At 42.4% G+C, this 27440-nt stretch overlaps 1 protein-coding gene across 3 annotated transcripts in view; it reads right to left on the reverse strand.

Moving 5' to 3' along the window:
- Positions 1–23842, reverse strand: part of LOC121980424 (ATP-dependent DNA helicase RecQ-like) — a 95167-nt gene extending 71325 nt beyond the window's left edge. The window contains exons 1-5 of one of the 3 annotated variants that reach the window (XM_042532453.1): positions 23160–23842; positions 21264–21449; positions 20941–21053; positions 20372–20447; positions 20114–20256 (exon numbers count right to left, since the gene is read on the reverse strand). In XM_042532453.1, the coding sequence (XP_042388387.1) occupies positions 20114–20256; positions 20372–20447; positions 20941–21053; positions 21264–21437 (506 nt within the window). In that variant the 5' untranslated portion in view covers positions 21438–21449; positions 23160–23842. Of the gene's footprint in view, positions 1–20113; positions 20257–20371; positions 20448–20940; positions 21054–21263; positions 21450–22317; positions 22898–23159 lie in introns of those variants that run through there. The other 2 variants (XM_042532455.1, XM_042532452.1) reach the window with 2 other exon arrangements.
- Positions 23843–27440: the final 3598 nt, after the last annotated feature.

Consider the following 27440-nt stretch of genomic DNA (forward strand, 5'->3'; position numbering starts at 1 on the left):
ACCACCCGGAGCCCGGGCCTTGCCGACGCCGCCGATTTTTCCCCCTTCTCTGCGCCCTAGCTCCTTGGTTTGAGGTCCTCTGCCGTGCCTTAGATCGCCGGGAGCCGAGAGTCGCCGTCGCACAGAAGGTCTGTTCCGAGACCCCTCACTCTCGATCACCCCTGCGCCAACAACTGTGCCCTATCACTGCTTTGCGGCCTCTTCCGTGCCCTAGTTCCGGCCGTTGTAGCCACCAACAGCTACCTCTGATCCAGAACTGGTGAGTTTGTTAATTAAGCTGTGGTTGATATCAGATTTGGAGGAATTGGGTAGCATTTGTTTTTGTATAGGTTTGTAGAGGTTGAGTTTTGATTTTTGTTACTAACTGGAAGTGATGGGTTCTGGCAGTGAGACCTGTTCTCGGTAGCAAGTTGTCTCTGCTGTGGATCTATTGGGCTATCAAGAATTTCTGCTGTAGATAGGAGAAGGGAAGGTAAGGAGTTAAGCATTTTATATATGCTATGAATCATTGTTTGATTTAATTATGTTAGATAGTTGTTCATGTGCAGATGGATTTAGGTTTATGTGTTGATTCGGGTTTTTGCTCTAATTTAGGGTTGGAGAGTTTATTTAACTAATTATAAGAATTTAGTTAAGTAAAAGTATATCTATTGGTATTACAGGACTTTGACGCGAGACGAGCATCTCGACGTCGTATTTGGATCATATTTGGACATTCCTATTGGAGGCGGGTACTTTTGACTTATTGTCTTTGATATGCTTAGTAATGAAATTAACAATTTGCATTAATTGTGTTTTCTTATTTGTTCGGTTAATCACTGCCCGATACATGTTACCTGCTTGATTGTTTGTTTGTTTGCATCTCTTATTGATACATATCTGATTTCACATGCTCATGGGTAGTGATATAACCATGTTTTACCATGTCAGGACCTAGGTTTGATACCTTAATTGATTAGTATACCTTGATATGATTTATTTACTTTGGTGCACATTATCATATGTCCAGAGATTGATTTAGCATATTACCATGCTTAGTGACATGCACCATTCGCATGATTGCATGCTGTGTGAGAGATTGCTCCATTATTGTCGAGCACTTTGCCAGTTTTCATCACTGCTCGGTGCTCCGTCGCTCATGGGTAGCGTGACACAACGTGGTAAAGACGTCACTGACTCTTCCGGTGCTCCGCCGATCCGCCACGGGTAGTGCGACGCAACAGAAGACGTTAGAGATTCCTCCCCGCCATAGCAGTCGGAGACGAGAGCATCAAGGCCCCCATTTACGATTTGGGGTAGAGTACGATGTACTCTCGACAAAGATCTCGTCCTCCTCGCCACCATCGTGAGTAGTGATAGAGTGCGGTCGTCACAAACCTACCCACTCGGTCCCACTTTGATATGAGTCATCGATCGCCGTAACTATGACATCGCATCATACGACGATGCATTTATTGTTCAGATCGTGTTCACGATTTATACGCCGCATATTGTTCGATACCATGTTCGACACGCACATGTGTCTTCTATACCTTCTGACTGCTTTGTCCTTATGCCGGGTCCCGTTAAGATGCTGATTCTCTCCTGCTACTTCGATTTGATTTATCTTTATTTTTATCAGAAGTGATTAGTGCTTGGTGTTATTTCTTTACTTTGCATATCAATTGTACCTCCGAGTGTTGGACTCACCCCGCCTCCATTATTATTTTCGGGTCGATGCTGTCAGGGAGTTCCATCGCTAGTCCTCACGCACGTAGTGCTAGATCCCGCCGACCTCGATGATTTATCTATCATTTAGTTTTGTTTTTATTTGATTCATTTTGGATATTTGGATACTTGTATGGAATGTTTTACTTATGGATGTTCTATTCGACATGTTTTACTACACGCCTGCCTAGACGGCAGAAGAGAGTTCGTTGGATTTGAGCTTTACGAGTGTAGTGGAGTAGGTGGATTTTCGAGTATATCTTTCGCTTAATTATCTTAACTGCGTGGTTGTGACACCAGAGGCTGAATAAATTATAAATACTGCGTGGTGTTTGCTTTTACTTATCGTTATTAGTCCAAATACCTCGGTCGAGGTATATGTTATGTAGAGTTCAGATCGTCACAGAGAGACGTCAAATTTTTCTGGACAGGACCTCCCATGACAATTTAGTGGTATCGAGCACGTATACGATCTTTTGTTTCGTATTTTATATTTGAGATAACCCGATACCAATTTATTTACTTGGTATCAGAGCGGTTTTTAGGTTTTTGATTTCGTGTTTTGATTTTCGAGATTTATCCGATACCAATTTATTGCATCGTGATTATGGATACCGCTGTGTTCTGGATTTTGGACGCTATTTCACTGCATTTCCTATGGTTATGTTTCTGACTTCCGCTTCCACTGTATTCATTACATAATCAGGATTCCACAAGTCGATTTTAACATCTCCGCATGAATTAGGTATGATGTTTATTTTACGATTTTATATCAGAAAATATCCGTAATTTAATTTAATGATATGAGACGATCTACTCAGATTACGCGAGACGCGGTGTCGGACGACCACGCTGAGACCACGGATCTCGATATACCGTAGACGCCCACCGCAGTGAGCCCGCTACCGTGGATCGACTCAAGACGCCACGGACACGTTGGGCTTTCGGACCTCGACGGCTCCTATAGAGGTACCTACCTCGGCTGAGCGCATACTATTCCTACAAGAGTTCCAGTACCATCATGGCATCTGACATCCGCCCCAAAGACAACCTACAACAGATTCAATACCACCGCCACTGACCCACCGCAGATCCCAAGACCAAGAGTTCCCCTGCCCCTCAAAGACATATAGTGTACCCAACAAAGACTGCACTAGTGGATACCGCCACTCCACATCCGGTACCATCGCTTATCAGACATCCAAACCACTTATGTTCACCCCTACGGTGCCGACCAGATTGCTCCATTACCCAAGAAGACCGAGAGTACCTCCTCCTATGATGACCAAGACCACCTCAAGAGCTTCCCAGCCATTCGTCCCGACACAAAGACATCGATACGGTTCACGCATTTAGCTAGGATTCCAGATCGGTCGAGTCGATGAAGACTCGTTTCACTCTTTTCCGCGAGATCTCGATCCGAGTACGGCTGACATGGATAGAGACTATGGAGCGCACTTTCTTCTATATAGCTTGCTCCGAGGGGAGAAAGCAGGTGGCCGCCATCATTTACTGGACGGTGCTAATGCCGGTGGATTACTCAGCTCTATTATCAGAGCGCAATGTCACGCGGATCGGGTTCGAGAGGCTTTTGAGAGCCGCTTTCCACCGCTGCCTTATCGATGGCTCGCCGATGATTTTATGAGTCCGAGGCGTAACAACCGCCAACCGAGTATAATCAATTCCACCCCATGGCTAAGTTTTGTCCAGAGTTAGTTGCGGAGGAGACTCGCGTGATGCAGTTTATTCGAGGACCGGATGGTTATTCATACGTACGGCTTGCAGATCACATCTTACTCGATCGCACCGGATCGAGCCACGATGATAGTTAGCTCAGCAAAGATATCCTACGGAAAAGGAAGCATACGGTCGACATCGTATGCATCCAGCAGACATAAAGCGATGTGACAGATCGAGTAGTCGCAGATGGTCGGTCGTCGAGTTCTCCGGTATCTCGTAGCCTTGTCGTGATGCCTTCCTCGGACGCTTCGGCCTCCTCAGATCGGAAATACCCACCGGCGATATACAAGAGTTTCGATGTGGTTCCAGAGCACATCTCTTCAACCGACTGGAATGCCATTGCTTTTATCAGAACCGCTGGGCACCAGAGCCGAGATTGTCACCAAAGGCTCAAGACAGGGTCAGAGCAGAGGGACATCTAGTCAGTCAGTGTCTCGACGAGGAGGGCGGAGATTCTCACCCTCACAGCAGGGAGCAGCCCTCAAGCAGCAAAGATTTGGCATGCTGATGTGAGTACTCGGTTCCAGAAGACCCCGCAGTTTTGTTCCAGACCTTATTATCCGACTCTGTAGCGTGCATCAGACTACGCGCGCCAGCACAAGATCACCACCATCCTCTCGCCTTCTACGGCTCATTATCCAAAGCCGGTGGCCCAATTCAAAGAGCTTACCGGCAAATACATTCTCCTCCTCCGCCAGAGATCGGACGAGTTCATGCGATGTGGAGGATGCTCGACGGATCCGCTTTTCCGCGATACGATTTTCATTTATCGATTTTCCACGATATTTTGATTGACATCGGTAGTTCGCGACTCTTTATATCCCGCACCTTTACGCGAGATCGTAGATTACCCATCGTTAGATCGCAGCGTTAACCGCCTCCCTACCATCCTGATACTTTAGACGCCACACAGAGATCGAGGTCGCCTGCTAGACTTTCGCAACACGACACTTACGTAGATCTTCTAGTATCGAAACGATCGAGTTTGATATCATACTGCATGGATCGGTCAAGATATCATGCTACCGCTGATCGCCAATGAGGTGGTCACATTCACCTCCGAACCAACCCTGGAGTTTCACCGCATTAGAGACGATCTCGATTATTTCAGCGAATCAGCGCAGGTCATTGCCTCACTACCGTGGTTTTCTGTTATCTTCGATCAAGATCGAGGCGCAGCTCGCAGCCTCTCGACGCTTCAGTAGTCCGAGAGTATCCAGATGTATTCCCTCAGAGCTTCCTGGTTCGCCTCCCGAAGGTGGAGTTCACTATCGAGCCGATTCCCGAACTTCACCAACATCGAAAGCTCTGTAACCGAAAGAGTTGAACGAGTCAAGGTTCAACTCCGGGAGCTTTTCGATATGGGATTTATACGCCCTAGTGTTTCACCACGGGATCTATTATTCGTCAAGAAGAAAGACGGCACCACGAGGTTACGTATTGACTACGCAGCTGAACGCAGTGACCGTCTAAATAAATATCCTTTACCACGGATCGAGGATTTGTTTGATCACCGAGGTACATCGATGTATTCTAAGATCGATCCGCAATCCGGATATCATCACCGAGGGTCGAGACTCGTATATCCGTAAGATGCCTCCGCATCTGATACAATCATTATGAAGTTTCGTAATGCCATTGGCTTACCAACGCGTGTTTATGGACTCACGAACCGCATTTTCTCGAGTATCCGGATCGGTTTGTTATCGCTTTCATCACGACATATCGGTTCACTCGATTCCGAGGAGGAGCACGACAAGATCTTCAGATAGTCTCGAGATTCTGGCGACGACATCGCCCATACGCCAAGTTCGAAGTGCATTCCGCCATCCTCACGGTTTTCGGGACACGTGGTTTCTAGCGGGGTATTTCAATCGATCCTCGAAGATCGAGGTCACACCGATCGGGAGCACCAAGTCGCCAGAGATCCGTAGTCGATCGCTTGATATTACCGACGCTTTATCGAGGGTTTCTCGTATCATACGACACGCCTTACTGTGAAAGGCGTGAAGTTCACGTGGTCCGAGGATCGCGAGACCGGCTTTCGTGAAGCGGAGATTAGTGTCGGCCCAGCTGGTTTTACCTTCCGGAGAGGATGGATTCAGACTTCACACCGACGCTGCCTCTCTGTGGCTTTGCGTGCTGATGCAGCATGGACGAGTAGTCTCTTATGCCTCTCGTCGTTGAAGGAGTAGAAGAACTACCCGCCTACGACCTAGAGTTACAGACCATCATTTATCGATCAAGATTCGCCATCATTTATATGGTATTACATTTGAGATTCTCACCGATCATAAGAGTCTCAAATATATTTTACTCGTATGAGCTTAATCTCCCATGAGGAGATAGATGGAGTTCTCAAGGACTACGATCGTTAGCTACCACCCGGGAAAGCTAACGTGGTTGCCGACGCATTCAGAGAAGTCCAGAGGAACTTGGCTCGCCACCGGACTTCCATTCTGATTCGATCTGTGGTTTTTCCGAGCAGACCTGAGGAGCGTGGATCTACGAGAAGGTATTCTCGTTACCATGGTTGCTCACCGCCGATCGTGACGTAAGATCCGAGAGGCTCAGCCGGTGATCGATTGTCGGCTCATCAAGATAGCTTCCCAAGGCAGCACCGAGTTTACACGAGACGAGGAGGTGTTATATACTCCGAGGCAGATTATGCACCTCGCCTCATCCGGTTTTACAGAGCTACTCGTGAGGCTCACCGTTTCGATTTACGATCCATCCAAAGTGGACCCGATGTATCGATTTGAGACGTCCTATCGGTGGAACGGTATGAAGAAAGACATCGCGAATTTCGTAGCTGGATGTCTTGTTTGTCAGCAGGCGAGCACTGAACACCAGGTTACTTCAGCGGATTCCTATTCCCGAGTGGAAGTGGATCACATTACCACGGACTTTGTGGTAGGGTCGAGGACACGACGAGTCGCCGATTTGGGTAATCGCTGATCGATTAACCAACCACACTTTTTAGCGATTCGGAGGATCGATCCTGATCGATCGCGCATCCGTATTGCGGAGATTATCGATCATACGGTGTTCCGCCGAGTATCATTTGGATGAGATCCACGGTTCACGCCTCGCTTCGCGTAGTCTCGCAGCAGCCTGGGCACACAACTCCGCTTTCAAGATACCTTCCATCCACGTATGTACGGACAATGAGCGACCATTCGGACTTTAGAGGACCTGCCGAGGTCATGTGTTATGGATTTTGAGGTAGCTGGGAGGACCATCTGTTGTTGGTAGAGTTTCGCCACAACAATGCCTTCCATTCGGCCATCCAGACGGCACCGCTGAGGCGCCAGATGGTAGACTCTCTGACACCCGCCCTCCGACGAGGTCGAGAGGCCCATTGTTGGGACCTCATAGAATTCAGCAGACGCAGAGTTGGTCCGCACTATCGACGGAGGACGCCGTGGCGCAGACCGCCGTAAGAGTTATGATGATCGGAGACGCAGACCACTAGAGTTCTCAACATGGCGACCATGATTTTGAAGTTTTCACCCACGAAAGGGGTGAAGAGATTGGCCTCGAGGTAAGCTAGCTCGCAGTATATCGCCCTTCGAGATCTCGAGAGGATCGAGCAATAGCCACCGACCGGCACTACCACCGTCCCCGCCAGCGCACGACGATTCCACGATCTACGCCGAGGAGATACGCGCCAACGACGCACGTGTCGACAGATATTCCAGCCTAGTTCACTGACATTACATACGAGGAGGTTCCAGTGCGATTTTCGATCGGAAAGAACGCCAACAAGACTATCCTACCAAAGTCGACGGCAAGATCATTAAGACGAGGAGGCTACTTGGGAGCTCGAGGATACGATCCGAGCTCGATATCCCCATCTTTTCACATGAGGTATGTGATTTATTTACCGTTCAGCATTTATACTCTATATCTGTTGTTAGTACTTGCTGATGGTAGATAACGAAATTTGGGGACCAAAATTTTATTAGTGGGGGAGAATGCAAAATACCGGAAAATAGGCGGATATTAATAAGGGAATTTTCCGAAATTTTTAGAAATTTTTCGGAAATTTTTCGGAGCTCGTACGGACGAGTTGGCGGGAATAAAAACAGGGTTCGAAAAAGCCTGTTTAGGCTACCCATTTAAGTGAGGAAAAGATTTATTTAATTATTTCTTTTTCCTTTTTCTTATTTGTTTTCTTTCCCTCGCCGTTTCCCTCTTCCCCGAGCCCCTTCTCTCGCGCCGACGCCTACCCTAACTGCCCATGGCGGTTTTCCTTCCCTCTCGCGACAAATCCCTCAGCCACTTCCTTTTCTCCTTTTCTTCCTCCCGAGCCGCACCCCTCGGTGCCCTAGCCGAGCTCACCAACGCCGCTGCCTCCCTCTCCCCTCCTCTGGTCCGACGAGACACCGCCAGCCGCAACTCACAGAGCCAACCTGTTTTTCTGTGCTCAGCCCGCGACACTCATCTCACGGCCTTACCCCTTCTCCTGTGCCCTAGTGTCGGCGCCACCGTCGACCACCCGGAGCCCGGGCCTTGCCGACGCCGCCGGTTTTTCCCCCTTCTCTGCGCCCTAGCTCCCTGGTTTGAGGTCCTCTGCCGTGCCTTAGATCGCCGGGAGCCGAGAGCCGCCGTCGCACAGAGCAGTGCCGGCCACCAGATCTGTTCCGAGACCCCCTCACTCTCGATCACCCCTGCGCCAACAACTGTGCCCTATCACTGCTTTGCGGCCTCTTCCGTGCCCTAGTTCCGGCCGTTGTAGCCACCAACAGCTACCTCTGATCCAGAACTGGTGAGTTTGTTAATTAAGTTGTGGTTGATATCAGATTTGGAGGAATTGGGTAGCATTTGTTTTTGTATAGGTTTGTAGAGGTTGAGTTTTGATTTTTGTTACTAACTGGAAGTGATGGGTTCTGGCAGTGAGACCTGTTCTCGGTAGCAAGTTGTCTCTGCTGTGGATCTATTGGGCTATCAAGAATTTCTGCGGTAGATAGGAGAAGGGAAGGTAAGGAGTTAAGCATTTTATATATGCTATGAATCATTGTTTGATTTAATTATGTTAGATAGTTGTTCATGTGCAGATGGATTTAGGTTTATGTGTTGATTCGGGTTTTTTGCTCTAATTTAGGGTTGGAGAGTTTATTTAACTAATTATAAGAATTTAGTTAAGTAAAAGTATATCTATTGGTATTACAGGACTTTGACACGAGACGAGCATCTCGACGTCGTATTTGGATCATATTTGGACATTCCTATTGGAGGCGGGTACTTTTGACTTATTGTCTTTGATATGCTTAGTAATGAAATTAACAATTTGCATTAATTGTGTTTTCTTATTTGTTCGGTTAATCACTGCCCGATACATGTTACCTGCTTGATTGTTTGTTTGTTTGCATCTCTTATTGATACATATCTGATTTCACACGCCACGGGTAGTGATATAACCATGTTTTACCATGCCGGGACCTAGGTTTGATACCTTAATCGATTAGTATACCTTGATATGATTTATTTACTTCACGCATTACTATCATACGTCCATAGATCGATTTAGCATATTACCACGCTTAATGACACGCACCATCTGCACGATCGTACGCCGCGAGAGATCGCCCATTATCGCCGAGCACTTTGCGGTTTCATCAATTGCTCGCTCCGTCATGACGCCACGTGTGGCGTGACAGCAGGTAAAGACGTCGGTTGACTCTTCCTGCTCCGCCGATCCGCCTCACGGGTAGTGCGACGCAGTGAAGACGTTAGAGATTCCTCCCGTCATAGCGTCGGGAGACGAGAGCATCAAGGCTCCCCATTTACGATTGGGGTAGAGTATGCGATCTCGACATCCCGGCCCTCCTCCACCATCGAGTAGTGACGCAGAGCGCACGGCGTCGTCACAACCTACCCACAAATTCCACTTTTGATGAGTTAGGCGCACTGACCGTGACATCGCATCATACGCACGACGTTTATTGTTCAGGATCGTGTTTCTGCGTTTATACTGTGCATTATTCGATACCCATGCTCGATACGGTCTTCTATACCTTCTGATCGTCCTTACGCCGGTCCCGGTTAATGCATTCTCTCCTGCTCACTTCGATGCATTTATCTTTATTTTATCGAGACCGCATGATTAGTGCTAGGTGTTATTTCTTTACTTTGCATATCAATTGTACGCTGAGTGTTGGACTCACCCGCCTCCATTATTGTTATTTTCAGGGAGTTCCAGTCGCTAGTCCTCACTGCACGTAGTGCTAGATCCCTGCCGACCTCGATGTTTTATCTATCATTTAGTTTTGTTTTATTTTGATTATGTGTGGACTTGGTTATTTGGATACTTGGACATTGTATGTTTTCTTTTGCGATATTCATGGATGTTCTATTCGATATGTTTTTACTACGTCCTCGGACGGTAGAAGATGAGTTCGTCGGATTTGAGTTTTACGTGTAGTGGAGTAGGTGGATTTCGAGTATTATCTTTCCGCTTAATTATCTTAATCACATGCGTGAGGATTTGAATAAATTATAAGAATCGCGTGGTGTTCGCTTTACTTATCGTTATTAGTCCAACCACCGAGGGGTATACGTACATGTAGAGTTTCAGATTATCCACGACAGGGAGACGTCAAATTTTTCTGACAGGACTCCTCGGTGACAATTAGTGGTGTATCACGTGTATACGATCTTTGTTTTCGTATTTTTGTTAGATAACTTGATACCAATTTATTTACTTGTATCCGGAGAGTCCGATACTTGCTATGTGTTTTGGATTTTCGAGATTTATCCGATACCAATTTATTGGTATCGTGGTGATTATGGATACCGCTGTGTTCGGATTTTGGATGTCTATTTCAATCTGATTTCGTTATGGTTATGTTCGGACTTATACGGATTTTCGCGATGTTTCTCGCTCGAATTTTGAGGTTAAAAGACGGGACCCATGAGCTTTGAACATCTCCGACATGAATTAGTATGATGTTTATTTTATGATTTTTATACTGTAGTAATATCCGTAATTTAATTTAATGAGATACGAGACAATCTACTCAGATTACGCGAGACGCGTGCCGGACGACCACGCGAGGACCACCGGATCTCGATATACCGTAGATGCCCATCGTTATGAGCCCGCTACCGTGGATCGACCAAGACGTCATGGCACATTGGGCTTTCAGACCAACTACACTAGCATAAGGAACCTTTGAATCTCTTGGATCTCATTATCCGTCTTTAGACACTGTATACGATAACTTGAAGTGATGCATCAGGGGTGTGCTCACTGACTTTACATTCTTCATGTTGAACCTATCAAGCACCTTTTCCACATAGCTACGTTCAGACAACCATAATCTCCCTGCAGCTCTATCCCTGCGAATCTTCATCCCAAGAATCTTCTTGGCATCTTCCAAATCTTTCATATCAAATTCCTTGCTCGATAGCCTCTTCAATTTATCAACCTCTTTCATCTTCTTCGCAACAATGAACATGTCATCTACGTATAGTAGTAAGAAAATCAATAATTCATCCTCAAAGCTCTTCGCATATATACAGCAGTCATACTCACATCTCTTATATCTGTTTTGAATCATGCATAAATCAAAACATTTGTACCATTGTCTAGGAGATTGTTTTAATCCATAGAACGATTTTTCAACTTACAAACCAACTGCTCTTGTCCGGACTGACTAAATCCCTCGAGTTGTGACATAAAAATCTACTCCAAATTTCCATGAAGAAATGTCGTCTTCACATCCATTTGCTCAAGTTGCAAATCATGATGTGCCATTAAAGCCAACACCGCTCTAATTGACGTATGTCTTACTACCGGAGAAAAAATTTCTTCATAGTCAATCCCCTTTCTCTGTAAATGCCTCTTTGCTACCAACCAAAGCTTTGAACTTCACTTCTTCTCCCTCTGACATTGCTTCTTTCTTCTTGAATATCCACTGGCACCCTAAAACTTTCTCTACTTCAAGAAGTTCCACTAGATCCCACGTTTGGTTCTTATACAACGACTCTATCTCCTCTGCCATAGTACCCGTACACCTGTCTTTCTCAGAGCTATGTATCGCCTTTTGAAAAGATGTAGGGTCTCCGCTGCTAGTGATGAGTGCATAAGATACCAAGTCTTCGAATCCGTATCTAGTGAGTGGTTTTACGACTCATCTCGTTCTACCACTAGCTATAGTGTGATGCTCTGTGTGCTCTGAGCTAGAATCGTCAAAATTATGAGTCTCTAGCTCCACCTGTACAATATCTTTCTCCATGTTGCTCTGTGGTGTTTCATTTCCTTCCTGAGTATGTTGTAACATAGCTTTCTCGTCAAACACCACATCTGTGTTGATCACCACCTTGTTTACCTTACACCCTGTTTGGAAATAACTTAAGTCATGGAATTGAATTGAATTCCATTATGAATTGAATTTCATAAGAAATTGAATTCAATTCTCATGTTTGGAATGAATTGCAACTTAAGTTATGGAATTCTTATGTTTTACCATTTTATCCTTATCTCTTTTTTCTTTTCTTTTTTTACAAAGAAGAGAGAATAAGGGCACAATGGACATAATATGGAGAATTGAATTCTCTATCTAAATCACATATAAAGAGGTGTGATTTACTTTTGCCTTGTTTGATGGAATTGGAATTGAATTCCATATCAATTCTTAGCTAAAAAATCATTCCAAAGCATGGAATTCAATTCCAATTCTAAAAGGAATTGAATTCCATATCATTCCAAACAGGCTGTTAGGATTTGTTTGCCTTAGGATCCCAAAGCTTAAAGTCTTTAACTCATACTTCAGAAAAATGCACTGCTTTGACTTCGTATCTAGCTTTGATCTTTCCTCACTAGATATGTGCATATAGGCAGGACATCCAAAAACTCGAAGATGAGAGTAATCTACTTGATTCCCTGTCCATACTTCCTCTGATACTTTGCCTTCTAGTGCTGCCCTTGGTGATCTATTAATAAGATAACATGTCATGTTAACCACTTCCGCCCAGAAATTCTTTGCAAGCCCTACATTCAATATGAGACATCTTGTCTTCTTAATGATTGTCTTGTTCAACCTTTCTGCCACCCCATTCTACTGAGGTGTCCTGCGAATCGAGAAATACCTCATTATCCCATGCTGCTCACAAAATTCCTGAAACTTTAAACCTATGTACTCAGTCCCATTTTCTGGCCTAAGAAATTTGATCTTCCTTCCAGTATAGTTCCCTACTTCAGTTTTCCACAATTTAAACTTTGCAAAAGTTTTCGACTTGTGACGCATAAAGTATACCCAGACCTTTTATGAGAAATCATCAGTAAAACTCACAAAATACAAGTGCCCTCCACGTGATGCTACACTGGTTGGTCCCAAAGATCCGTATGTACGTAGTCCAAAATCCTCTCCGTCTTGTTTGCTGCCGTCTTGAATTACACTTTACTCTGTTTTTTAATAACATAGAATTTGTAGAATTCAAACTTGCACGTCTTGACACCCTTCAACAAATCTCTCTTGTGAAGTTCTAACATCCCACGTTCACCTATATGCCCTAGCCGCATATGCCACAAGACAGTACTGTCTGATTCAGACTCAACTGAGGCGGCTCCACCTATAATTGTAGCCCCTATCAACTTGTAGATATTTCTTGCTACCTTTTGTCCTTTCATTACCATCAGAGCTCCTTTGCAGACTTTCATCACATAATTACAACCAATATCATCTAGTGTGCTTAGTGAGATCAAGTTCTTCCTTAGCTCTGGAATATATCTGACATCACATAAAATTCTGATCACACTATCAAACATCTTGATTCTGACATTCCCTATGCCGATAACTTTGCATGACGCATCGTTTCCCATCAATACTAAATCAGAATCCACTGCCCTATAGGTGTCGAACTAATCCTTTTTGGAGTCATGTGATATGAACATGCAGAGTCTAAAATCTATGCATCCGTCAGCTGCTCCGAACTTAACATTGCTGATAGCATATCTCTATCACCGCTCTTTGAATTTTCTTCTTCAACATGTTTGCAGACTATGTCATAATGTCAAACTACCTTTGTTCTCTGCAACAAATTTCTTTATCTTTGGACAATCTCTCTTGATATGACTAGCACGTGATCACCTTCTTCCTTCTCGACTTAGAACGAGCCTTACTGTTGTTACCTAATCCATGTCGAGATTTGCTCCCACCACGCTCTTGGTTACTATTTACCACAAGTCTTTCTCCCTGAGAAACTTCATCGCTTGTTTTCTTCCTTTAGTGAAAACCTAGCAACACACTTATAATCTCCTCCAATTTGAGAGTTTCCTTACCCCACATCAAAGTAGTAACCAAATTCTCGTACATAGGAAATAAGGTAGAGAATTCAACAACATTAGCGCCTTGTCTTCGTCTTCGATCTTCACATCAACCCGCTTCAGATCACTTACAATCTGGTTGAATACGTTGATGTGCTAGCTCAGATCGGTTCCTTCTATCATCTTTAGCCCGAATAATTTTTGTTTAAGATACAACTTATTTGTTAATGACTTTGACATGTACCGGCTTTCCAACTTTTGCCAAACTGCCACCAATGACTCTTCGCCCATGACATAGTACATCACGTTATCCGTGAGACAAAGCCTGATTGTTGCTACTACCTTCGCCTGAAGTTCTTTCCAATCTGATCTCTCCATGCTTTCCGATTTCGTCAAACTTCGGAGAAGTCGTCCCCGACATATTGAAGAAATCCGTCAAAAAAACCTGTAGCTCTGATACCAATTGTTGCGCAAAGAGAGGGCAACACCTCTCAACCTCTCAAACGTGGAAGAAGAGGAAGAGAGAAAAGAGATCACGCGGAGCAACAAGACAAAAACGCACAAAAGAAGAGCAAACACAAGAAAGGAGAAAAAAAAGAGAAAGAAGAAGAGTTAACGTGGTTCGGCAACGTGTCTACTCCAAAAAAACAGCCGAAGTTTTATTAGAATTCTCTCTACACAAGAGAATCATATTAAATGATTCTTGTGACTGTTGTTGTACAATAAGTTTACAATGATCCCTATAAATAATGCATAAACCTCAGACCCGGTAAAATCATAACAAAATTTTGTTATGAAAAATCGTAACAGAATTATGTTATGAAAAACCGTAATAAAATTTTGTTATATAAAATCGTAATAGAATTTTATTACGAAAAATCTTAACGAATTTTCTTCCATAACATCCATCGCATTGACCTCATCCAAATATGAGTCACCCGTCAGCAACATTTATCGACTCCATTAGAGTCATCAGGTAGTGAGATTAGGTGTAATAACGAAATATATAAAAGTCAGTACATTGTAGTCGGAGAATCACCGCACACTTATGGGTATGGATATCCTATGTAATGTATTGTTCTATAGTATATGAAATCTCTGATCAGAACCGTAAGATATGCTTTAGGAAAGGAGTTTCCTAGTTGCACATACGATGTTACTATAAGATACATCGCATGATCATCGAATCAATATACAATCCTCGATGTACCAATGGTTATAGATACAACCGGAATATATAAGATGAAGACAACATTAACCATAATCGACCGATTGTTGCAAGCACTTTTAGTGGTATCTAGGGAGTCATCGGACAATACTGCTAGACGCTCTTACCATGATTCGTTGGATGTTAATCAAAATTATTTCTGACAACCTATAATCAAGCTGATTATAGGATGGGATTACTAAGGGTATGCCCAAATAAAGGATGAGCATCGTCCTGAATCACAAAGAGTTGTGAACCCACGACTAGCTATATCCCTAAACCATTGAGGATCACACATGTATTGGTTTCTCTATTTCCCGTTGAGAAACTCAAATTCAAGTAGTTGAATTTGGCGAATAAAGTTTAATGTGATCAAATAGTGAATTGGCAACTAAAGTTTGATATGATTAAATGTTATTAATAATATAATTATGATGGACTCACATTATTGGGTTTTAGAAAAGTTCAAATATCCAATAGACCAAGATGGAAGAAAAAAATGGCTAGATTCAATGTATCAAGAGAAGAGAAAGAAAAAGTGTTTTTCTTTTTCCACCTCATCCACCACTAACTCTTGTTCAAGACAAACAAACAAGAGCTATTTCATTAAATCCAAAATAGTTGGAGTCATCCCCAAACAAAGGTTATTTGGAAGGTATATTTTCGCTTATGTTTCGATTCATTTATATATCAATGCATGTATTGATAGTTTTATTTAGATAATGCTTAAATGATCTCGTATGTTTAACTTAGATAGTTTTGTATGTCTAAATAAAATGATTAAATTAATATTAGATGAATCATTCATAGTTTATCTTTATTATACTTCAAGGATTTTACTTGAATGGTTAGATGGTAATGCATACTTAAATTAAAGATTATGCTCGGATTTATTTTTGAAAAATCCATATAAACACTCATTTAATTTAATTGTTAAATCATAAAATAAATTTTAAACTTCCGCTGCGGGTGTAGAAACATGATACTCGAATTTTCAAATTCGGCGCCAACAGGCTCAGGCCAACTTCATCAAAATGTCATCCATGTATACCTCAACGTTCCTCCCTATCTGCATATTAAAGACTTTATCCATGATTCATTGATATGTCTCTCTTGTATTCTTGAGCCCGAAGGTCATGACAATAACAGAAGGTTCCTTCTGAGATAATGAAACTAACATTCAACTAGTCTAACGGAGCCAAGGACATCTGGTGATATCCTTGATATACATCCAGAATACAAATTAGCTCATGTCCCACTATTAAATCCACTAACTAGTTAATCCTCAAAAGTAAATAGCAATCTTTGAGAGGGCTTTATTAAGCTCTCAAAAATCCATGCACACTTGTGATTTCCCTACTGACATAGGTACTAAGACCACTTTAGCTAATCAAGTTGAGAAGCCAGGTCGAGAACTATACCTCATGAATATGACCAACCTCTAACAATTTGCTTATCTCCGCCTTAATCATCTTATTTGTTTTGGGGCCAAAGTGTTGCGTCTTTTGCTTAACTGATCGTCCAACGACATATTAAAGCGATGCTTCATAACCTAGGGATATCCCTCTTAGCCTTGTAGTCAACCAAGCAAATGCATCCTTGTCTTGGGCATGACCTTAAATTAGTCTTTGCTTCAAGTGAGGTAGAAGGTAAAGCGCAACTCAGGTGGCCATTTCGGGGTACCCTAGCACCACTTCGCACTGATTCGTGTTCTTCCTTTGCGAGATAACGAGGGTGTATCCTACAAGAAATGCACCTCGAAGCCCCTTCTCTTACTTGGACACCCCACATGGCCAGCGAGTCAAACTCACTTCAGGTCGATCTGGACCATTTCTATATAAAAAAAAATGATTAACCAGGCTGGGAAATGATTAATCAGGCTGAGTAACGTCAAACCTGGGGTGACCGGTCTAACCCCACAGAAGTTTCCCAAAAAACTGATAATCCCAATTAACCTCATTGACTATCTCTGGGGTAACCGGCCCGGTCACCACGGAAGTTTCCATATAGCACTTACATAAGGTGGTTCACTTTCTATCTGATAGGGAATTTAACTTTCTAATGATATAGTGAAGCTACCACCTTAAATGTAGTCTTATGAGTCATCCCAGGATAGCATTATATGTCGGAGAAGCTTCCACAATGGTGAAGATTATCACCCGAGTCCACTACAATGGCTCCACCCCATGGAAAGAGGTACGCCAAAACCTTGTCTTGCGAAACCAAGCAATGACGTGGATACAGCCTTAACTCGAAGGTCTCCTTGAAAAGTATCTTGAATCGATAAATATTCAAGCAACATTGTAGTTAGCAATGGTAGCCCGGATGACTAGGGCATCATTATATGGCATTTATAGTTCCCCTCCTTAGAGGTTATCTTGTCGAGTCCACCTTGGAGATTCCCGATCTTTGGATTGTACGGTCTTTCACATTTTTTTGGAGGCTTGCCTATCACATTTGGCTCAACATGGCGAACTGTTAGCGATCACGACATCTTGCTTAAGGGGTTTCTTCGATTGTCAAGAAGGGTCGGATTTGGAGATAGCTATATACAACTCGTTCAATCTCTTCTCCTAACCGATGGTAATGGGTGGTAGGCCTATTTTCCTGATAGAAAGTGCAGAAGAACTTGGACAAAGAATTATGTGGTCTCCGACTATACCTCTTTGGTCGTTGCCTTGTTTTGCTCCAATATTTAAATAGCTTCTTCTTTGGACACTGTTAAGGGGGGCATAGCTAGCAATTCCTCTAAGGGCCTCCTCCTAAGCTGTGGCACAAGAGGGGATCTTCCTTTTTGCCCAATCAAGAGGAGTGAACATCTTTTATTCACTGCTTTTAGCTTTTTGAGCCTCTTCTACATGGATGTATTTTTTCGTTCGACTTAGGAGGATCTCATAATCGGTTGGGGGTTTTTTCACCAAGGACTGCCAGGGTTGTCGAGGTGAAGCACTAGATATACTCTCTTCTCAAGGTCTCTTGTTTTACAGCTTCTAGTTGAATAGGTTGAGAGGCATCTTGTGATATCGCTTGCAACTAGCGAAGTGACATAAAAAGGCAAGATTGAAGTCCTCGAAGGAATGAATTACCCTGGCTTCAATCAATTAAACAACAATTGTGCTAGGGTGATTAGGAAAACATGACATTTCGCCCATCTCAGTATTGGTGTAAGAAAGCAGCATTTTCAAAGGGGCACAAGTGATCCTCCAAATTCAAGGAACCATTATATGCTCCTATCCGCAATGGATGAAAATTACCTAGCAATTCCTCGACTAAGATATCCACGAAAAGGGGTATCTCGCCATGTTCCTATCTTCTTTCTCACCTTGACAAGGCATAAGACATCCTCCTTAAAGTATGACAGGTGCCTATGGTCGTTGTCTCCCTAGATTGCTCCTCCTAATGAATAGGTTCCTAATCTTAACCACTTCTTGAAGGAAAACTCATATGGCATGCCGATGGAGAACCTCTTCTACCATAGTCAAAGACTAGTTGACTTAAACGCTCCACTGTCAATGGCGAGATTGATGACTCTAGGGAGGCTAAAGGATCTCTCCCCTGATGAAGATTTTTTTGGCTTTCTTAGTTCTCGTGTGTGTCTTCTATCTCAACGTCTCTGCTCAATTTCCCATAGGCAGCACCAAAATGGTGCAGCACAAATATGTCGCCTTACCTAACATCGAGGACAAAGCTTCTACTTACGAGCAATCTACGCTTACAAGTTAGGGAGATGACTCGGTTTAGTTGATCGAGGTTGTCCCATCCTCTTCGGCAAGTGACTCGAACTCTCATGGTAGACCCTAACTTCTCGGCCAATATCTCCCCGTCTATGTTAGCCAAGGACACATGTAACCTAGGAGCACTACAAGGAGAAAGTTAGAAAGGGATTGCAGATGACCACAGTTAAACCCCTCCGATGCTCAAGTGAGTTCTCACTCTATGAAAATTATAGAAGCACAAGAGATTAGAGCAACAAGTATACCTCTCATTCACTCCAACTCGTCCTTATAAACTTAGGAGGATGGGGGTGGGGCTCCTTAGTACATGGCCCATGACCCCCACCTTTTCAAGCGAGGGTTTCCCCAATACTTTTTCCTACTTTCTTAATGTCGACTTTACTAAGCACCATTACCTTGCACCAATTATCTAAAGAACGTGTTGATATTGTGTGCACGAATGTGGAGTTATCTAGGTTGATCTTTCCTTCCCACCAAGCTTAACCTACGCCTTAGCAAACCTATTGAACAAGGGCTGCAATAGGCCTTCTAAGGTTGGTAACACCTGAGATCCTTTAAGAGTTGTCTTCACGAGATGGGCTTTCCGCCATCCCTTCTACACTTGTGCAACGAGCCAATCAAGGCTTCCTGCCTAAGTTGAATAAAGAGAGCGGCCCACCAAGGAAGGCGAGCCACGTGGCCCATAGTCACCTCACCGCTATCAGTGAGTAATCTATAAATCAAATTGAGGTTAAACAAAAGGCTAAATTGGTCATGTTTTTCAAAGTCACTAGTGTTACCTAAAGTTAACTAAATTTAATCTATTTATACTTTTAATTTGACCAAATTTCAATAAATTTTATTAATTTCCTAATGTAATTTAATAATCTCTAGCTAATTTCATTAAACATTTTCTGACATTCTCCTCGATCTTTATGAGATGTCAATTTCTGAAAAAAGAAAACTTGAGTATTTAGAGTTGAGAAACTTATGTATCTTAGAAGGGGCTACCTAGGAAATAAATTCTAATTTCTTCCCCATAATCTAATGACTATCCGTGACCTTTTGTAGGACAGCCTATGAAAAGGTTATGTTGGAACTTCTCAAGTAACAACATTGAGATACAAATCCAAAGAAACTACTTATGAAATTGCGCACAAAAACTAGATGATAATTTATCATCACAATAATTCCTATGCTCTCTTTCTACTTCCATATACATTAAAACTAGATTAGCTTGAATTGTTAAGAGAACAAACACATGTATGGTTCCTAAAATCCAGTTGTTACTTATCATCAACAGAAATATGAGAAACTTAATAAAGAACTTGAGGTTATATCTTTGTTAAGGTCCAGCACTAGCTATAATCTGTTCATGGATGATTCTGTGAATACCACTTAGAGCATTCGCGCCATAACAGTGAAATGAGCAATCATATTTTGACAGTACATGATAACTTTGTAGAACTTCACCTTGAAGGAAGCCCGCAAGCCTTTTCTGGAGTCATGTACAAAACATCATAGTTACCACTTTCAGCATGAGACTGCACTGATTTATTAGTTTGAGTACTTCCAAGATATTCACCTTTGATTCCTCGTTGCTTTAAACTCATGACCTATTCCATTTAATGGCTTATCAAGACCAATATGCATAAACATTGCACTTTCATGCAATTTGAAAGTGGCTTCATACTAGCAAGTGAAGCATGAAAACAACAAATAGTTACATACCTGATCTTGCATCAAGGATAAGAGAGGGCTTATCACAATAGCAGTCTTTCTTGTTACTAGTGGAGGGATTTGGTAACTGTGAAATTAAATAATCAAACACCTATTAATAATAAACTGAATTGCATTATTTGCATGGTTCTTTAGCAACATTTGTATGAAAGAGGAAATTATAAGAAAACTTCTCAGCATCATTGTGACTGGAACACAATTAGAAACAATCAAGATGAAGTGAAATATGATCACAAAGAATAGCATGACTAAACACCAAGCATTTTGTATTGAGGTGATAGCGGTGGTTAGGGCCCTTTTTCTTTTGAATGGATCAACTTATAGTATTTTCCTAGCTTTTCAACTTTAAAATCGCATTCAAGATATTGTATTAAGTCAGATTTAAAATCTTGAGCGGCATTAGGGGTTTCAGTCTACAATTTTAGTAACTTATCATGCTATGTTGATATGCTTTCAGTGCTTGCAGTGGGAATTCCTTAGTGACAAATCAATAAACATATCCTCCACAAGCACATGAAACATTTAAATTGCAGTGCAAACATAACAGACTTCTGAGATACCATAAAGACTTCCCACTTCCTGTAGTCATGACCACCAAGCAATCTCTTCCATCTAAGATTTTCTCTACAATCTCCTTCTGGTGAGACCGAAACTGAGCGTAGCCAAAGTGTTCCTGCGTTCAATAATAACAGATAAATCAATCGAGAGGCAAAACAAAGGGATGACTGGATCAGGTCACTTCTCTCGAGAAAGCAAAACATCAGGCGAAAAACAACCAAACGGGGCATCTAAAGGAGCGATCTGAAGCAATAAGGAGTTAGGGTTTCAAAGCATTTCTTCATGCCACTGCGAGAGGCGAAACGATAAGGTTCCGGTTGCTCGCCTTGAGAACTTGCTCCATCTCGAAGACGCTGTCAGTAGAAGGCGAGGAGCAGCAGTCGATGAGCCTGGTAACTGAGGAGGTAAAGCGGGATCGTCGTGCTAGGGAGAAGCGCGAGCACGGATCGAGCCTCCCGCCAACTTTTCTCCAGCAAAAATCGGCCAATGCCAACATCATTTTAACATTTGCCTGTTTGTTTACATGGATATAAAGAAAAATATTCAGCATTTTACTAAAAAACACATCTACATTTCGAAATACTCAAAAGGATGTATCCTAATTTTCATTTTATCAAAGAGGCAAGATGTATCTTATATTTTAATTTATCAAAGAGGTGAGAATTTACTTTCGTGGGTTTTCAAAAATACTCCTATTTCAAGGTTTTTCAAATAATTTACCTATTTGATTTTTCAAACCGATCCATCTAACAGATAATCGTTTCGTCATATAAAAAAATTTTATTAGTCATTAAAATAAATTAAAAAATACTCATAAATACTTATTTAAAAAACTAATATTTTTAAATTTATTATACCACTATAGAAAAATCTCTATAATATATTGTATTAGAATCTTAGAATTATTTAATGGTTAACAATTGCTCAATCAATTAATAAATATTAAGTACTTTTATAAAATTACATGCACTAGTATGAATTATTAATGCATTATTTATTTATCTGTATCTAATGGTGTCAAAGATATTAGACCGGGATGAATGTTATCAATTTTTTATTCAAATTTATATATCTATGATAATGAAATGAGGGGAATAAAATGTATATCGTACGAGAAGAAAAACACATGCAGCGAAATAAAAAAACATGCATGCTAATAATACATGAGAAAGAAAAATGCATTAAATATTTTAACAGCATGTAAAAACACGCTGTTAATAATATATTTTTAAAAATAAATTTTTAAATGTGTAAAATCGTGATATTAAAAAATATATTTTTATCCGGACCGCTTCCAAAATTTTCTTACCTGCATCGACTTTGTTAAAACTTAAAAAGACTTTTTCATTATATTTATAAATTAATAAATAATTTTTTACCCCAAACTTTTCCTTCCCAGCAGCATCGCCTCCTTTCCTCTTTGCAGCAGCACGGTTTCATCCTCTCCGCAGGAAGCTAAGGAGCTCAAACGTAACCCTAAATCTCTTGTTTCTGGTTAAAAAAAAGATTATGCAGCAAGCGCTGCCTCTCGAGAGGTGACCGTCGAGGCAACGAGCGGCCACTTTGTGAACCGCGCAAGGCAGCTGTTGCATCACCAGGCAACGAGCAGCTTCTTCGAGTGCAGCCGCAAGCTAGGCGGTACGTTCGCGAGCAACCAGTTCACGAACAGCGACACGCGAGGCCACCGCTGCCTTGCTAAGTGACGAATGGCCGCTTCATGTGAGGCTGCACACGAGGGGTCACTCCCTCGCCAAACAGCCGATTCACTAAAGGTCGCACGCGAGGAGGCAGCTGCATCGCCAAGCAACGAGCGGCCACTTCGCGTGCAGCCACTATGTCACAAGAAATTACACTTATACGAGGAAATATGAAGGTGGTGGACAATGTGTGGCATCTGAAGTTCCTGAAAGGAGGAATTCAGAAAAGCCACAGTCCATGTGGAGAAACAAGAATCTCAATGCAAAAAATTCTGAACTCCCTGAAGCTACGAAAAAAAAAATGAGGACAAATGTCTTTCATGGGGTAGGTTACAATGATTAATGTGGTATATGTTTCAGAATAATATATGATATGGATATATTTTGAGGACCCTAGTAGAATTAAAGAGAAAGGGAGGGTATTATGGTAAAAGTATTGTTTAGGGCTTTTTAGAAGAGAATGCATTGTTTACAGTAGAGGGAGGCGGCGCTTTGATCCGCCGCCACCCAGAAGAGGAGGTCACCTTCGCTGTGATGCCGACCACCTCCAAGGTCGACCATCTACGACGTCGACGGCCGCCTGCTTCCTTCTCAACACCAATGACTTTGGACTTGTGCTATTAGCATTGCTTCTCCCTCTCGGCGTTGCATCTCGTTGCCGGCTCCTCTCCACACGTGCTGCCTCCAGCCGACATCGACGTCGACGTTAGCAGTCGCCTCCTTCCCCTTCTCTATCTCTACGCGCCGCAGTCATGCTCGTCGGCAACCACTCAGCACCGCAACCACGCTCGTCGAAGCCTCCTTCGGCTCCTCACGCCATCGCTGGCACACAAACCCACATGAGAACGCTGTCACATGTTTTCTCCTCTCTCTCTCTCTCTCGCGACTCAACTGTAGCAGTGGGGGCTCGCCGTCTCCCTCGATGCTCGCCAAACGCTTCACCGTGGCCTTCTCGCATGCGTGCAACCGCTTCTAGTACCGGAGAGACAACCGCTTCTACTACCAGACAGACCTTCAGATGCCAAACGACACCGCCACCTCCCCCCTCTGTGCGCTGGCAATGCACACTCTGATTTCTGAGTTCATTGGTAAGCCGACGGCCTCCCTTCAGCAATTACTGCCTGCTACTCTCGACCGGTTCTAGCGTCAAGGGCATTGTTGTCGCATTCCATAGCCCTCGCGTTCACGCCACATGTTGATAATCCATGTGTCGACGGTCCCTGCGCTGACTCCGTCACTGTTCTAGCTTTGTATCATGGTTGTGGGCTAGCCTATGCGCTGTTGTTATTATCCAGCTCCGTATCGTTATTATTGTTGGTGCGGGAAGCATCCGACGATCGAACATTGATTATGTCAAAGGGTTCAAAGTTAAGGTGTTTTGTTTTCTAACAGTTTGAATGAGCTTGTAGGAAAGTCCTAAGTGCCTAAGTGGTACTTAGGCAAAAGTCCTAGCTGCGGTTAGGCAGGTGGAAAACCCTAGGGGGGGTGATAACCCTAGGTCATAGGGGGTGGTAACCCTATGCGGAAAGTCTTGGCGGGTTGAGAGCTTCAGGCAAAAGTCCTAGGGGGTAACCCTAGGTGGAAAGTCCTGGTGTCGCGAACCAGGTGAAAGACTGGACGGGTCGGGAAGCAGAAGTCCAGCAGAAAGTCCAGAAGCTTCGAACGTTGAGCAAAAGTCCAGTCGATCTGGAGGATCGCACTGGCAACAGGTAAATCTCCTGAGTGGAGTAGGTGAGGACGCGTTCCCCGTAGAGGGAACAGTAGGCATCGAGTCGACCTAGGGTTTCCGGTTAGAAATCCGAAGTCAGACCCGGACAGTCCGATGACTGTTGATATCATTTATCATATTTCTGTGCTAACTTTGTTTTGCAAGGTTTGTGTTTGGGACTAACACATTTTGTAGGAACAAAGGAGCGCATTTGACCTCGGATGAACAGTGTCCGAGGCGCCTCTATGGGGCTTGGAGGCGCCTCGGGTGCAAGCCGAAGCCAGCTGTCCAGATGAGCTGGAGGTGCCTCGAAGGAAGCTGGAGGCGCCTTGGACCAGGTGTAAGAGGCGCCTTGGAGCAGCTTGGAGGCACCTTCAGTGGGATCAGGCGCGACCAGATCAGAGCTGATCCACGTGTGCGACTCAGCGGCCTGGAGGCGCCTCGGACAGGCTTGGAGGCGCCTCCAGCACTGTTTAAAAGAGGGACTCGAGCAGCAGCTTAATATAACACAAGAAAAGCAATCCTTACGCAACCAGCTGCCAGCGAGAAGTTCCGACAAGACTGTAACTTGACGCCAACGACCCAGAGCTTAGAATCTACTATTAATCTTGTCGTTGGTATATTTCTTTATTAATTGTACTTGAAATTTGTAACTATCTTTACGAGATTATAGTTGTTGCCCAACGTAAACGCTCAACGAGCGTGGACTTTGGAATAGGAGTCGACACAGACTCTGAACCAAGTAACTACTTGTGCTTGCGTGTGCTCTTTTTATTTATTTAATTCCGTTGCGTATTTTCGACTCTGTTTTAAATCGAACGAAATAGCCACGAGCGCTATTCACCCCCTCCTCTAGCGCTTTTTGATCCAACAATTGGTATCAGAGCGGGGTTGCTCTGAATTGGTACAACTACTGTTCGAGCATTTTTTCGTCGCTTTCTCGTTCTTACAGGGTAAAAATAAAATCTTACGCCTTTCGTTTTTTCCCTCCAAAATTATTTTCAAAAAATCCATTCTCATCTCTTCACCACTCATTAATATTGATAAAACATTGCATTTAGCAAAATTTGAAATAATATTTTTTTAATAATATTTTATTATTATTTTATTAATTTTTCCAAAATTCGTGAATTCCTATTTTTATCCTTCTCTCGCACTACTAATCCAGGCTTAAGTCCTAGGACAAGTTTTTTTGTTTATTTGTGTGCTAGATCTTAAATGGCATTCTAAGAAGGATTTAGCACCGTCCACCCGCCACTCTTTTCTAGCGAGGACTTTAGATATTAGAAGAACCGGATGGAATACCACCTCAAGACGCAAGTCGAGATGTGGATCATTATCCAGACCGGACTCGAGCTTCCTCGTGACGACACCGGAAAACTTATCTCATGCATCAACTGGGATTCTAGCACAATGAAAAAAGTTGAAGCTGATGCCAAAGCGACTTGCATGCTACAATGCGGCCTAACCAATGAAGAACTGAACCGCATCGACCCCTTCGCAAGTGCAAAAGAGTTGTGGCAAAAACTGATTGAGCTACACGAAGATAACTCCAATGCGAAAGTAAGTAAGCACAATTTAATAGATAAATCATTTGAACAAACTAATACTACTCTGGCCGAGGAAGGTGTTGTGTTAGTTGCAGGTACAATCAAGACTAAGGAAGCTAGAAAGAAGAAGGTGTTGCAGACGACGTGGGATGAGTCCTCCTCCGAAGATTCCGATGAAGAGCTTGAACAAACAAGCTTCCTACCTCTACCGATACAAGCAAATATTGTTGACACCGAGACCGAGTCTGAATCCGAGATCGAGAGTGAATCAGAAACCGAGTCCGAGTGAAGCCACGGATTCGTATCTGTTTCCGAAGGACCGAACCCCACTGTAAGTTCACTACTCGCCGATACTCAATTAGACGACTTAAAGAATATAGTTCCGTATTTGCTAAAGAAGTTGGCTAAATCCAACGTCCGGGTTAAGTCGCTCCAAAAGGAGGTAACAACCCTTAAGGAAGCGACTGACTTGAGTTCCTTAACTGAGTCAGTTCAAATTGGAAGTTCAACTCAAGTTCAATAACTTGAGGAAGAAAATTCCAATTTGAAAACTCAAATTAAAGAACTCAAGGACACGTTGGAACGGTTCACCATAGGTTCCAAGAATCTGGATCTGATTCTTGGAAAACAGCGGGCTATTTACAACAAATCCAGACTTGGATTTAAGACTAAAAGAAAATATAAATCATATCTATCTCTAGTAAATATAAATAATAGAAATATAATTCAAACACGAGTCCCCAAGTCAAACTTAGTTAATCAAGTTGGACTTGGACAATATTGGGTCCCCAAGGATTAGATCCATTACCTTGATAGATCATATCGAGGCTATGATCCAGGGGGAGCCAATAAAAAGACCATCTTTACCAATAGATAGAACTGATTGATGCTTGTTTACTTATTTTTTTAATATGCATGTTTAGATTTAGGATAGTTTAAGGACCTAGATGTAATTTACACTTGTTCAGTTAAACATAGGGGTTTCAAAAATAAAATTAAATATATATTTCTTTTAGCGATTCTGTCTAGGAAGGAGTGGATGATCCCATACCCAAGAAGGCCTAAAACCTCGCTCTGACCTGGGAATCAATCATGGAAAGAAATATTTAATTGACTAATTGGAAAACCTAAGTTTAACTCAAATGTAAATTAATCTTTAGAAATAACCTAAATTAAAGATAATCATCTCACAAAATTACTTAAGATTGCCTGATTGATAATTTAAAATCGGGTAAGATAGATCTAGGCTCAAATTATTCAAAATTTAATCAAATTTAATTAAAATCAACTAAACCCAATTTAAAAAAAAAACATTTTAAAAATCGTTTAAAAATCATTTTAAAAATTGTTTTAAAAAATCTTTTAAAAATCATTTAAAAATTATTTTAAAAATTATTTTAAAAAATCGTTTAAAAATCTTTTTAAAAAAATTCATTTAAAAATTATTTTTAAAAATCCTTTAAAAATTATTTTGAAAATTTATTTTAAAAATCCTTTAAAAATTACTTTGAAAAATCATTTTAAAAATCTTTGAAAAATTATTTAAA

This window comes from Zingiber officinale, chromosome 5A (genome assembly GCF_018446385.1).
Source record: "Zingiber officinale cultivar Zhangliang chromosome 5A, Zo_v1.1, whole genome shotgun sequence".
NCBI lineage: Eukaryota > Viridiplantae > Streptophyta > Magnoliopsida > Zingiberales > Zingiberaceae > Zingiber > Zingiber officinale.